At 38.5% G+C, this 13,143-nt stretch overlaps 1 protein-coding gene across 1 annotated transcript in view; it reads right to left on the reverse strand.

The window, feature by feature from the left end:
• LOC133642937 (protein kinase C alpha type-like) overlaps positions 1 to 13,143 on the reverse strand; it is a 175,606-nt gene that overhangs the window by 70,461 nt on the left and 92,002 nt on the right. The window contains exon 3 of the mRNA XM_062037360.1: positions 3,176 to 3,258. Within this exon, the coding sequence (XP_061893344.1) occupies positions 3,176 to 3,258 (83 nt within the window). The remainder of the gene's footprint in view (positions 1 to 3,175; positions 3,259 to 13,143) is intronic.

A 13,143-nucleotide genomic window follows, 5' to 3' on the forward strand; every position in this document is an offset into this window, starting at 1 on the left:
ACTACCCACTCTCTACCGTGTTTCTTTGTTTATCCGAGTGCTTTGATGTGGACACATTTGCATACGAGACCTCAGCATTCCTGAATATCCCCGTTAGCTGTGCTCTTGATAGCGGTACTTGTAGCAAACATTTTGTCTAATCTTATCCGAATTAGATTCGACTATGAAAATTAGTTTGTCTAAAACTGCTGTATCCCAGATTACTGCGCTCCATTTTCATTTTATGTGCTTCAAAACCCAAATAATCTACAATCAATTCCGCACAATTCAAATAACTCAGGGGTGTCAAAGTCATTTTATCTCAGGGGCCACATGGAGGAAAATGTGTGCACACTCGGGCCGGTCTATTAAAATCAAGGCCTTAAAGCTAAAAAATGAAGACAACGTCAGATTGTTTTCTTTGTCTTACTTTGGCCAAAAATAGAACAAACGCGGTCTGAAAATATTACAATAAAAATTAGAGATGTACGATAATGGCTTTTTTTGCCGATATTCCGATATTGTCCAACTCTTAATCACGGATTCCGATATCAACCGATACCGATATATACAGTGGTGGAATTAACACATTATTATGTTGTGATGCCCCGCTGGATGCATTAAACAATGTAACAAGGTTTTCCAAAATAAATCAACTCAAGTTATGGGATAAAAAAGTGCCAACATGGCACTGCCATATTTATTATTGAAGTCACAAAGTGCATTATTTTTTTTTAACATGCCTCAAAACAGCAGCTTGGAATTTGGGACATGCTCTCCCGGAGAGAGCATGAGGAGGTTGAGGTGGGCGGGGTTGTATATTGTAGCGTCCCGGAAGAGTTAGTGCTGCCAGGGGTTCTGGGTATTTGTTCTGTTGTGTTTATGTTGATGCTCTCCCGAAATGTGTTTGTCATTCTTGTTTGGTGTGGGTTCACATATTTGTAACAGTGTTAAAGTTGTTTATACGGCTACCCTCAGTGTGACCTGTATGGCTGTTGACCAAGTATGTGTTGCATTCACTTGTGTGTGTAAAAAGCCGTAGATATTATGTGACTGGGCCGGCACGCAAAGGCAGTGCCTTTATGGTTTATAGGCGCTCTGTACTTCTCCCTACGTCCGTGTACACAGCGGCGTCTTAAAAAGTCATACATTTTACTTTGTGAAACCGATACCGATAATTTACGATATTACATTTTAAAGCATTTATCGGCCGATAAATACAATATTTTTTATTTTCCTATTTTAATGATGTTAGATCTGTGTTGTTGTTGTTGTTGTTGGGGACAAGTGTTGTAAATGAGCTTTGGCTACAAACACTATGATGCATACATTGGATAACTGTTTCAGATATCTGTGTTTCTGTATCTGTCCCTATTTCTAATAAACCTCTATAATAATAATACCGCCGATATTATCGGACATCTCTAATAAAAATATCGGGAAAAAAATACCGGCAACGGTAAAGTTTAGATCCATGAAGGAAAGAAGAAAGTGAACGAATGTTTATAACTGAATACATTTACATATGCATAAAAATGTGTTTTATTTTGTGTTATTTTTAGAATGAATGAAGTAACGTTTATGACAACCTTTTTCCAAAGCACAATATAGAATGTGAGATATAACATGATAATGCATACATTCATCATTTGTTGTCAAAACGCTTACAAAAAAGTGGGACCCCAAAAATGTACTGTGGGATAGGGATGATGTTTGATAAGAAATTATCGAGTTCGAGCCTATTATCGAATCCTCTTATCGAACCGATTCCTTATCGATTCTCTTATGGAGTCCAGATAGGTTGTTGTATATGGAAAAAAACACAATATTTGGTTTAACAAAAGATCACTTTTATTATATAGGAAAACAATTTAATCTAATAAATAAATATTGACTGTTACCCCCCTAAAAAAATAAAATAAAAAAAATAAATATTGACTGTTGTTACCCAAAGTATATTAGGGGGGATTTTTCAGAAAAACAAATCTATACAGTAACACAAAAACAACCTGTCTCTGTGATCACTATAGGTGTATAAATAATAATATAGTGTTAAATAAAATCAGTCCCTTGGGCACAAAACTGGAAATAATACAGCTCTCCAAAAAGTGCACTTCTGCTGCTATTGGAACATAACTGTTTGTTATGATGCTTTGACACGTTTGCACTTTATTTCTTTATTGACAGAAAATTCTATGAAGAGAAAAGTTGTTTGCAAATGTGGTTACAATGCTAAAAAATAAAAAGTTAAAGCTAAAAAAAGAAATACACTTTGAGTTAACATTATTTCTTTATAGGGGGAAAGATGTTATGAGCTAGGGAATATAACAACTACACTACCCAGCATGCAACGGGAGTGACGAGCATGCGCGGTAGCCCCGAAAAGTGTTGTTGGATATCGTCACCCGGCAGCTAAGAATGAGGTTATAAGCACGCTGTGAAAGTAAACGTCAAGAACTCAGCCAACACGCCTCGTCTGCATTATTTATAATTAGACAGACAACACATACACAGTGTGATTTTGTTTTGTTTACAAGGAAATGTCATATATGTATGTGCTGCGGTTGCTTTAAGAACGTTGCGACAGCTGCCGTAAAGGAGGTGCGTTGCTAGCCTGGTTGCTATGTTTCCGGTTGGTCGTAAAAGTTTTCGTCATGAGTTTGTACCCTGCTCAAATCTCTCAGTAAAGTTATTCATTGGATTATACCTTTTATTTTGAACTTCATTACACCTTGGAGTGCTTTTTCCGGTCCATTGTTTTTCCTGCTTTCGCTATCTGCGCCTAATGACTGAGCTACGTGACGTCATTTCTTGTGATGTCACACGGAGCATTTCTGGTCGGGACGGATTCGAATAAAGAACCAACTCTTTTCCTTTACTATAGTGGTCTCGATAACGGGTACCGGTTCTCAAAAAGGGATTCGAGTCCGAGGACTCGGTTCTTTTCTTATCGAACATCCGGGAAAACCCGGTTTCGAGTATCATCCCTACTGTGGGACCCCATTTTGAAAATTCCTAGCGCCAACACTGACGGAGTATTGGTGCGTGCGAAACAGCAGCAGACCGGTTCTAATACTAATCAAATATCATCCCGGGGGCCTTGACTTTGACACGTAGGAAATAACCGAAGCGGCCAGCGAGTGACAGACACAATAGAGTAGAAGGAACTGGTAGAAAGTGAAACAGCAAAACTTACGTCTGTGTCGGGACCTTTATCAGCTCCGGGACAGGAGAAGGTTACAAACTCGTGGCACCGCTTGTGAACCACAAAACAGCACACTGAAAGAAGACAAGAAGAGGAAAAGGGATACAGTAAGCCAGGGGTGTCGTACTCAAAATGTAAAACTGAACAAAGCCGCGGGCCAAAGTTGAACAAATTAACCTTTTAATAGGGACCCAAACAAGTTTTGCGTTGAATATTGAACAAGCAAGGCTTATATAACTTTATAGTGACATGCAAAATCCAGTTTCAAATCATAATAATTCAAAAATATCAATGGCATATCAAATAAAATGTAAATAAAAATGTCATGCCTCTTTTCTATTTGCAGCCTTCTGAGGTAAATATCAAAATAAACTTTTTCCACAGGCTAATAATACATTTGAAAATAAAATAACAATAATGAATAAATCAAACATTCAAGCCTTGAAGTAGCAAGAGAAAGTGCATGAATAAAACGCTAATTATCGCTCAGTTTGCTACACTGATTTGCTTTAACACTGAATATGGAACGAGCAACGCTTGTATAACTTAATAGTGCAAAATCAACTTTCAAAAAAACAAACGAAAAAACATCAATGTATATTAAAGGCCTACTGAAACCTACTACTAGCGACCACGCAGTCTGATAGTTTATATATCAATGATGAAATCTTAACATTGCAACACATGCCAATACGGCCGGGTTAACTTATAAAGTGACATTTTAAAATTCCCGGGAAATATCCGGCTGAAACATCGCGGTATGATGACGTATGCGCGTGACGAAGTCCGAGTAACGTAAGTTATGGTACCCCGTAGAATCCTATACAAAAAGCTCTGTTTTCATTTCATAATTCCACAGTATTCTGGACATCTTTTGCAATTTTTTTAATGAACAATGAAGGCTGCAAAGAAGACAGTTGTAGGTGGGATCTGTGTATTAGCAGCGGACTACAGCAACACAACCAGGAGGACTTTGTTGGAGCGCTAGCCGCGCTAGCCGCCGACTTCACCTTGACTTCCTACGTCTCCGGGCCGCCAAACGCATCGGGTGAAGTCCTTCGTCCTTCTGCCGATCGCTGGAACGCAGGTGAGCACGGGTGTTGATGAGTAGATGAGGGCTGGCTGGCGTAGGTGGAGAGCTAATGTTTTTAGCATAGCTCTGTGAGGTCCCGTTGCTAAGTTGCTAAGTTAGCTTCAATGGCGTCGTTAGCACAGCATTGTTAACCTTCGCCAGCCTGGAAAGCATTAACCGTGTATTTACATGTCCACGGTTTAATAGTATTGTTGATTTTCTATCTATACTTCCTTCTATCCTTTATTTTTTTGTTTCTACATGCAGTTAAAGCACGATGCTATCACGTTAGCTCGTAGCTAAAGCATTTCGCCGATGTATTGTCGTGGAGATAAAAGGCACTGAACGTCCATTTCGCGTTCTCGACTCTCATTTTCAAGAGGATATAGTATCCCAGGTGGTTTAAAATACTAATCCGTGATCTACAATAGAAAAAGGAGAGTGTGGAATCCAATGAGCCAGCTTGTACCTAAGTTACGGTCAGAGCGAAAAAAGATGCGTCCTGCACTGCCTCTCAAGTCCTTCACTGTAACGTTCCTCATCTACGAATCTTTCATCCTCGCTCAAATTAATGGGGTAATCATCACTTTCTCGGTCCGAATCTCTCTCGCTCCATTGTAAACAACGGGGAATTGTGAGGAATACTAGCTCCTGTGACGTCACGCTACTTCCGCTACAGGCAAGGATTTTTTTTTATCAGCGAGCAAAAGTTGCGAACTTTATCGTCGATTTTCTCTACTAAATCCTTTCAGCAAAAATATGGCAATATCGCGAAATGATCAAGTATGACACATAGAATGGATCTGCTAGTCCCGTTTAAATAACAAAAAATCATTTCAGTAGGCCTTTAAATTTTTCCACAGGCTAATAAATTAGAAAATAAAATAATGAATAAACCAACCATTCAGGACTTTAAACTGCTCAGTTTGCAACACACTGATCTAATCTGATGTGCCGAAGCCAGATACCTGCCATCTTTTCTGGGATGCTAGTTCATTAATGTCGGGGCTCGGGTGGGCGGGGTTTGGTGGTAGCGGGGGGTGTATATTGTAGCGTCCCGGAAGAGTTAGTGCTGCAAGGGGTTCTGGGTATTTGTTCTGTTGTGTTTATGTTGTTTTTACGGTGCGGATGTTCTCCCGAAATGTGTTGGTCATTCTTGTTTGGTGTGGGTTCACAGTGTGGCGCATATTTGTAACAGTGTTAAAGTTGTTTATACGTCACCCTCAGTGTGACCTGTATGGCTGTTGACCAAGTATGCCATTTCTACAACTCTTATTTTTTTGTGATAGAGTGATTGGAGCACATACTTGTTGGTCACAAAAAACATTCATGAAGTTTGCTTCTTTTATGAATTTATTATGGGTCTACTGAAAAGGTGAGGGTCAAAAGTATACATACAGCAATGTTAATATTTGCTTACATGTCCCTTGGCAAGTTTACCTGCAATAAGGCACTTTTGGTAGCCATCCACAAGCTTCTGCTGGAATTTTTGACCACAAAATTGGTGCAGTTCAGCTAAATGTGTTGCTTTCCTGACATGGACTTGTTTCTTCAGCATTGTCCACACCTTTAAGTCAGGACTTTCATTCATTCTAGCCTGATTTAGCCATTCCTTTACCACTTTTGACGTGTGTTTGGGGTCATTGTCCTGTTGGAACACCCAACTGTTTCATCTAAAATCATATAGACAAAGATAAGACCTTCTGGAGGAAAGTTCTGTGGTCAGATGAAACACAAATGGAGCTGTTTGGCCACAAAACCCAGCAATATGTTTGGAGGAGAAAAGGTGAGGCCTTTAATCCCAGGGACACCATCCCTACCGTCAAGCATGGTGGTGGTAGTATTATGCTCTGGGCCTGTTTTGCTGCCAATGGTACTGGTGCTTTACAGAGAGTAAATGGGACAATGGAAAAAGGAGGATTACCTCCAAATTCTTCAGGACAAGCTAAAATCTTTAGCCCGGAGGTTGGGTCTTGGGCGCAGTTGGGTGTTCCAACAGGACAATGACCCCAAACACACCTCAAAAGTGGTAAAGGAATGGCTAAATCAGGCTAGAATGAAGGTTTTAGAATGGCCTTCCCGGAGTGTGGACAATGCTGAAGAAAGAAGTCCATGTCAGAAAAGCAACACATTTAGCTGAACTGCACCAATTTTGTGGTCAAAAATTCCAGCAGAAGCTTGTGGATGGCTACCAAAAGCGCCTTATTGCAGGTAAACTTGCCAAGGGACATGTAAGCAAATATTAACATTGCTGTATGTATACTTTTGACCCTCACATTTTCAGTAGACCCATAATAAATTCATAAAAGAAGCAAACTTTATGAATCTATCACAAAAAAAATAAGAGTTGTAGAAATGATTGGAAACTCAAGACAGCCATGACATGATGTTCTTTACAAGTGTATGTACACTTTTGACCACGACTGTAAGTGTCTATATTAGCTATTATAGCCTACTATCAAAATGACCATGTGTCACAGGCTGAAGCAAATCTTCGTTGACAGAAATGTTGAAATGTAATATTTATTCTACACATTTTGACAACATTAGAAAACATTAGTAAAACTTCTCAGAAAGTGAGTTAACTCCTGGAAATTTCTGTCTTAGAATGGCCAAAGGCAGGGGTCACCAACCTTTTTGAAACCAAGAGCTACTTCTTGGGTAGTGATTAATGCGAAGGGCTACCAGTTTGATACACACTTAAATAAATTGTCAGAAATAGCCAATTTGCTCAATTTACCTTTAACTCTATGTTATTATTAATAATTAATGATATTTACACTTAATTGAACGGTTTAAAAGAGGAGAAAACACACAAAAAATGACAATTAAATTTTAAAACATATTTTATCTTCAATTTCGACTCTTTAAAATTCAAAATTCAACCGAAATAAAGAAGAGAAAAACTTTAAAAAAAATAATTTATGGAACATCATTAGTAATTTTTCCTGATTAAGATTAATTTTAGAATTTTGATGACATGTTTTAAATAGGTTAAAATCCAATCTGCACTTTGTTAGAATATATAACAAATTGGACCAAGCTATATTTCTAACAAAGACAAATCATTATTTCTTCTAGATTTTCCAGAATAAATTTTTTAAAGGAAATTCAAAAGACTTTGAAATAAGATTTAAATTTGATTCTACAGATTTTCTGGATTTTCCAGAATATTTTTTTAGAATTTTAATCATGAGTTTAAAGAAATATTTCACAAATATTCTTCGTCGAAAAAGCAGAAGCTAAAATGAAGAATTAAATTAAAATGTGTTTATTATTGTTTACAATAAAAAATTTTTTTTACTTGAACATTGATTTAAATTGTCAGGAAAGAAGAGGAAGGAATTTAAAAGGTAAAAAGGTACATGTGTTTAAAAATCCTAAAATCATTGTTAAGGTTGTATTTTTTCTCTAAAATTGTCTTTCTGAAAGTTATAAGAAGCAAAGTAAAAAAATAAATGAATTTATTTAAACAAGGGAAGACCAAGTCTTTAAAATATTTTCTTGGATTTTCAAATTCTATTTGAGTTTTGTCTCTCTTAGAATGAAAAATGTCAGGCAAAGCGAGACCAGCTTGCTAGTAAATAAATACAATTTAAAAAATAGAGGCAGCTCACTGGTAAGTGCTGCTATTTGAGCTATTTTTAGAACAGGCCGGCGGGCTACTCATCTGGTCCTTACGGGCTACCTGGTGCCCGCGGGCACCGCGTTGGTGACCCCTGGTCTAAGGTATAGAAGTGTGTGTCCAAGTTAAAGGAAACTGCAGGCTGTCTTCTTCTAATGGATTTATTACACATTTTGGCAAGCTAGGTCATGTTTGCTGTGGTCTGGAACAACACTGCAACATTTGCTGTGGTCTGGAACAACACGGCACACAAACAACTATCAGAAATGCAGCCAATATTACATACAGATAATGTGTCATGAGACATGCAAATATAAATTAAATACAAAGAAGATAAAAGTAAAGGATATTAATTAAATGAGCTCAAATATAGCTACAAATGAGGCATAATGACTTAGACTTACTTTTATTATTAAATTTGAACTTTACAGTACAGATAAGGACATTTGGTTGCATTAGCTGGTTGTAGTGCAGGATAAAAGAGCAATAAGGTGCAGATATAAATAAATAGATTACTGTACAGATAAATATATTGCACTTTTGCATATGCATACACCTTTATGGATGTATGTTATATTGTCTTTATATTCCAGCCAGTTAATCCCTTTCACAGCTGACTCTTCTCACCCTGAACACAAACTATTCTCCCCTCTCCCCTCAGGCAGGAGACTACGGTCCATCCAGACCCACACCTCCCACCACCTGAACAGTTCCCCCCCCCCTCGGCCATCAAGGCACATGAACAATAACAAGATCTGATAGCTCAGTTACAGCTCATGTTATTCTATTCTGTGTTTTATGTTGCACCAAGTAAAATTCCTAGTTTGTGAACCCCTTCTCAAACGATGGCAATAAAAAACTATTCTGATTCTTTTGGGGGTGAATTGATGGGATTATTTTGATGCGTTCAAGAGTCTTACGGTCTGAGGGAAGAAGCTGCTACAGAACCTGGAGGTTCCGCTACGGAGGCTGTGGAACCTCTTTCTAGAGTATGATGCAATATGTACATACAGCGAGCCTAAATACCACGTTAGCATTTGATTTTTATTAAGGATCCCCATTAGCTGGTTGCCACAACAACCCACTAAGCTTCCTGGGGTCCACAAACTCAATACAATTACAAGTAAAAGCATATAATTATAACTACACAATACAAAAAAAAATAAAAGCATCAATAAGAAAACAAAAACAATTTACAGTCAGAATAATTATTACCATATAAATATAACAAAAATCATCAACAAGCAAACTAATTTAAAGACTCAGATAAAATATTACTTTCCTTTTAAAAACCTGTTTACTTTCAATGCCAGCGAGAATTGGAGGCAGGTTATTCCAGGGCGATACAGATCTATAAATAAAAGATTTCCGCAAAGCATTCTTCCTGGGATGAGGGAGTACACAATTGATTAGCTTGCAGTCATGCACTGACCAAATATGCCCGATTAGCACTCCAACAAGTCAATAACATCAACAAAAGCTCACCTTTGTGCATTCACGCACAGTATAAAACGTTTGGTGGACAAAATGAGAAAGAAGGAGTGGAAGATAGTACATGTAAACAAACTGTTGCATCACAGTGACCAAATATGCCCGATTAGCACTCCAACAAGTCAATAACATCAACAAAAGCTCACCTTTGTGCATTCACGCACAGTATAAAACTTTTGGTGGACAAAATGAGACAAAAGAGTGAAAGATTTTAAATGTAAACAAACTGTTGCGTCACAGTGACCAAATATGCCTGATTAGCACTCCAACAAGTCAATAACATCAACAAAAGCTCACCTTTGTGCGTTCACGCACAGTATAAAACGTTTGGTGGACAAAATGAGACAACATGAGACAAAGGAGTGGAAGATATTACATGTAAACAAACTGTTGCGTCACAGTGACCAAATATGCCCGATTAGCACTCCAACAAGTCAAAAACATCAACAAAAGCTCACCTTTGTGCATTCACGCACAGTATAAAACTTTTGGTGGACAAAATGAGACAAAGGAGTGGAAGATATTAAATGTAAACAAACTGTTGCATCACAGTGACCAAATATGCCCGATTAGCAATCCAACAAGTCAAAAACATCAACAAAAGCTCACCTTTGTGCATTCACGCACAGTACAAAACTTTTGGTGGACAAAATGAGACAAAAGAGTGAAAGATTTTAAATGTAAACAAACTGTTGCGTCACAGTGACCAAATATGCCTGATTAGCACTCCAACAAGTCAATAACATCAACAAAAGCTCACCTTTGTGCGTTCACGCACAGTATAAAACGTTTGGTGGACAAAATGAGACAACATGAGACAAAGGAGTGGAAGATATTACATGTAAACAAACTGTTGCGTCACAGTGACCAAATATGCCCGATTAGCACTCCAACAAGTCAAAAACATCAACAAAAGCTCACCTTTGTGCATTCACGCACAGTATAAAACTTTTGGTGGACAAAATGAGACAAAGGAGTGGAAGATATTAAATGTAAACAAACTGTTGCATCACAGTGACCAAATATGCCCGATTAGCAATCCAACAAGTCAAAAACATCAACAAAAGCTCACCTTTGTGCATTCACGCACAGTATAAAACTTTTGGTGGACAAAATGAGACAAAGGAGTGGAAGATATTACATGTAAACAAACTGTTGCGTCACAGTGACCAAATATGCCTGAATAGCACTCCAACAAGTAAATAACATCAACAAAAGCTCACCTTTGTGCATTCACGCACAGTATAAAACGTTTGGTGGACAAAATGAGACAAAGGAGTGGAAGATATTACATGTAAACAAACTGTTGCGTCACAGTGACCAAATATGCCTGATTAGCACTCCAACAAGTCAATAACATCAACAAAAGCTCACCTTTGTGCATTCACGCACAGTATAAAACGTTTGGTGGACAAAATGAGACAAAATGAGACAAAGGAGTGACATATTTTAAATGTAAACAAACTGTTGCGTCACAGTGACCAAATATGCCCGATTAGCACTCCAACAAGTCAATAACATCAACAAAAGCTCACCTTTGTGCATTCACGCACAGTATAAAATGTTTGGTGGACAAAATGAGACAAAGGAGAGGAAGATATTACATGTAAACAAACTGTGGCGTCACAGTGACCAAATATGCCTGATTAGCACTCAAACAAGTCAATAACATCAACAAAAGCTCACCTTTGTGCATTCACGCGCAGTATAAAACGTCTGGTGGACAAAATGAGACAAAATGAGACAAAGGAGTGGAAGATATTACATGTAAACAAACTGTTGCGTCACAGTGACCAAATATGCCTGAATAGCACTCCAACAAGTCAAAAACATCAACAAAAGCTCACCTTTGTGCATTCACGCACAGTATAAAACTTTTGGTGGACAAAATGAGACAAAAGAGTGAAAGATTTTATATGTAAACAAACTGTTGCATCACAGTCCACACTATGGTGGGTTCAAGAACCGCCGAAATTAGTAGGACAAAACGATGTTGACCAAATAGTCTCATCAGTGAAGCATACATAAACATATTAAACAGTGGTAGTTCTAACAATTGGGAAGTTTTATGTCATGTTTGTCCTCAAACAAAAAACATACTAAAATAAATTATTTTTCCCGCCGTCTTTTTCCATTCTCAATCCTTTGAAATAAAAATGCTCCAGGGAACCACTAGGGCGGCACTAAAGAGCATGCATGCGGCTCGAGAGCCGCGGGTTGCTTACCCCCTGGTCTAGGAGGTTTTTCCTAATGAGCATTTCCAGTGCAATTAATGTTTGCACAGTGCTGTGGGAGTGTGTCAAAGATGAACGTACCCCCGCTGCAGGAGCAGGGGCAGCAGCACACGCAGGACCAACCCATCTCTTTCGCTAATAAAGAGGAAATGAAGCAGCCGGGGAGACGAGTGGAATAAAACAGCTCAGCAAAAATAGTCACTTGTCACGTTCGTGATGGAACGAGCCGCCAAAATAAAGTGTAATGCAAGCTGGATTTGCTTGAAAGATACAAGTGGAACAAACAAGCTTGCAGAAAATAAAGAGGACACGAGTCACACACACAACTTCCACGCTGGATTACATTCTCTATTTTCTGGAATAGAAATTATGACGGATCTCTGCAGAACCTCGGAATTGTGTTGTTCTGCCACCAAACATGCATGAAAAGTACAACAAAATGTTTAGTACACGGTATGGATACACAGGGCCGGCCCGTGGCATAGGCCGTATAGGCAAATGCTAAGGGCGCCGTCCATCAGGGGGCGCCACGCCAGTGCCACAAATGTTGGAGGAAAAAAAAAAAAGTTGGTACTATTATTTCTAAATACAAAAAATAATCCCACGTTAATTAAAATGCAAAGTAAAGCCTATTTAATAGAAATATTATTTGTTACAACATTACGACCCCCCCCCCCCCCCCCCCCCCCCTGCACGGTGCGCCCCCTCCCTTCCCGTATCATGACTCTTTTTGGAAGTCACCACATCAAAAAATCAACACAAGATGTCAAAACGGCCAAAACTGTCAGGTGCCCAGGGAAGAAAAAAGAGAAAAGAAGAGGAGAAACGAGAAAAAGACAGAGGTAGCAGGTAGGTAACGTTAGCCTACATGAAATTATTTGTCTGTTACAGAATGTGATAGTAACGTCGGGTTAATATTGTGGAGGGGGCTAAATTGTTATGGAAAATAATAATGTAACGTTAGGTAATTACAGTACTCCCACCTTACATTCCTCAGGGACATTTGTATTAGATCTTTTAAGCAGGTGTTTTTTGTTTACATTGTTATTGCCCTCTGGTTAGCTAATGTTTGCCATGCAGGTAATAGTCACTTTTCCACCCCTTTATATATTAGGTATAGTTGTAAGCTTAGTTGTTAAAGTGCACATCATTAATGTTAATTAAGCAATATCACATGAGAGGGTATGCTGTTTTTTTTTATTTGAGCACTGCTGTGATTCGGTTAAAGATAATCATAACATAACATTCTCATATAATATGTTAATTTGCTTTCTTTAAGTAAAAAAAAAGTCAAAGACAAAGCTATTCGGTTTCTTGTGAGTATATACACTTCACTGCCGATGTGGGGGGGTGCCACCTAAAATCTTGCCTAGGGCGCCAGATTGGTTAGGGCCAGGCCTGTGGATACAGTACAATTCCCGGTACCTGGTATACCGGGACTCAACTGTACTCATTTTCCATACTTTCGTGTGTCTTCATGGTGTATTGCATGTTGTGGGGGGGCGTGGCCTGCGGGCCTGCAGCGAAGCGGAATGTG

Source organism: Entelurus aequoreus, linkage group LG25, assembly GCF_033978785.1.
Source record: "Entelurus aequoreus isolate RoL-2023_Sb linkage group LG25, RoL_Eaeq_v1.1, whole genome shotgun sequence".
NCBI lineage: Eukaryota > Metazoa > Chordata > Actinopteri > Syngnathiformes > Syngnathidae > Entelurus > Entelurus aequoreus.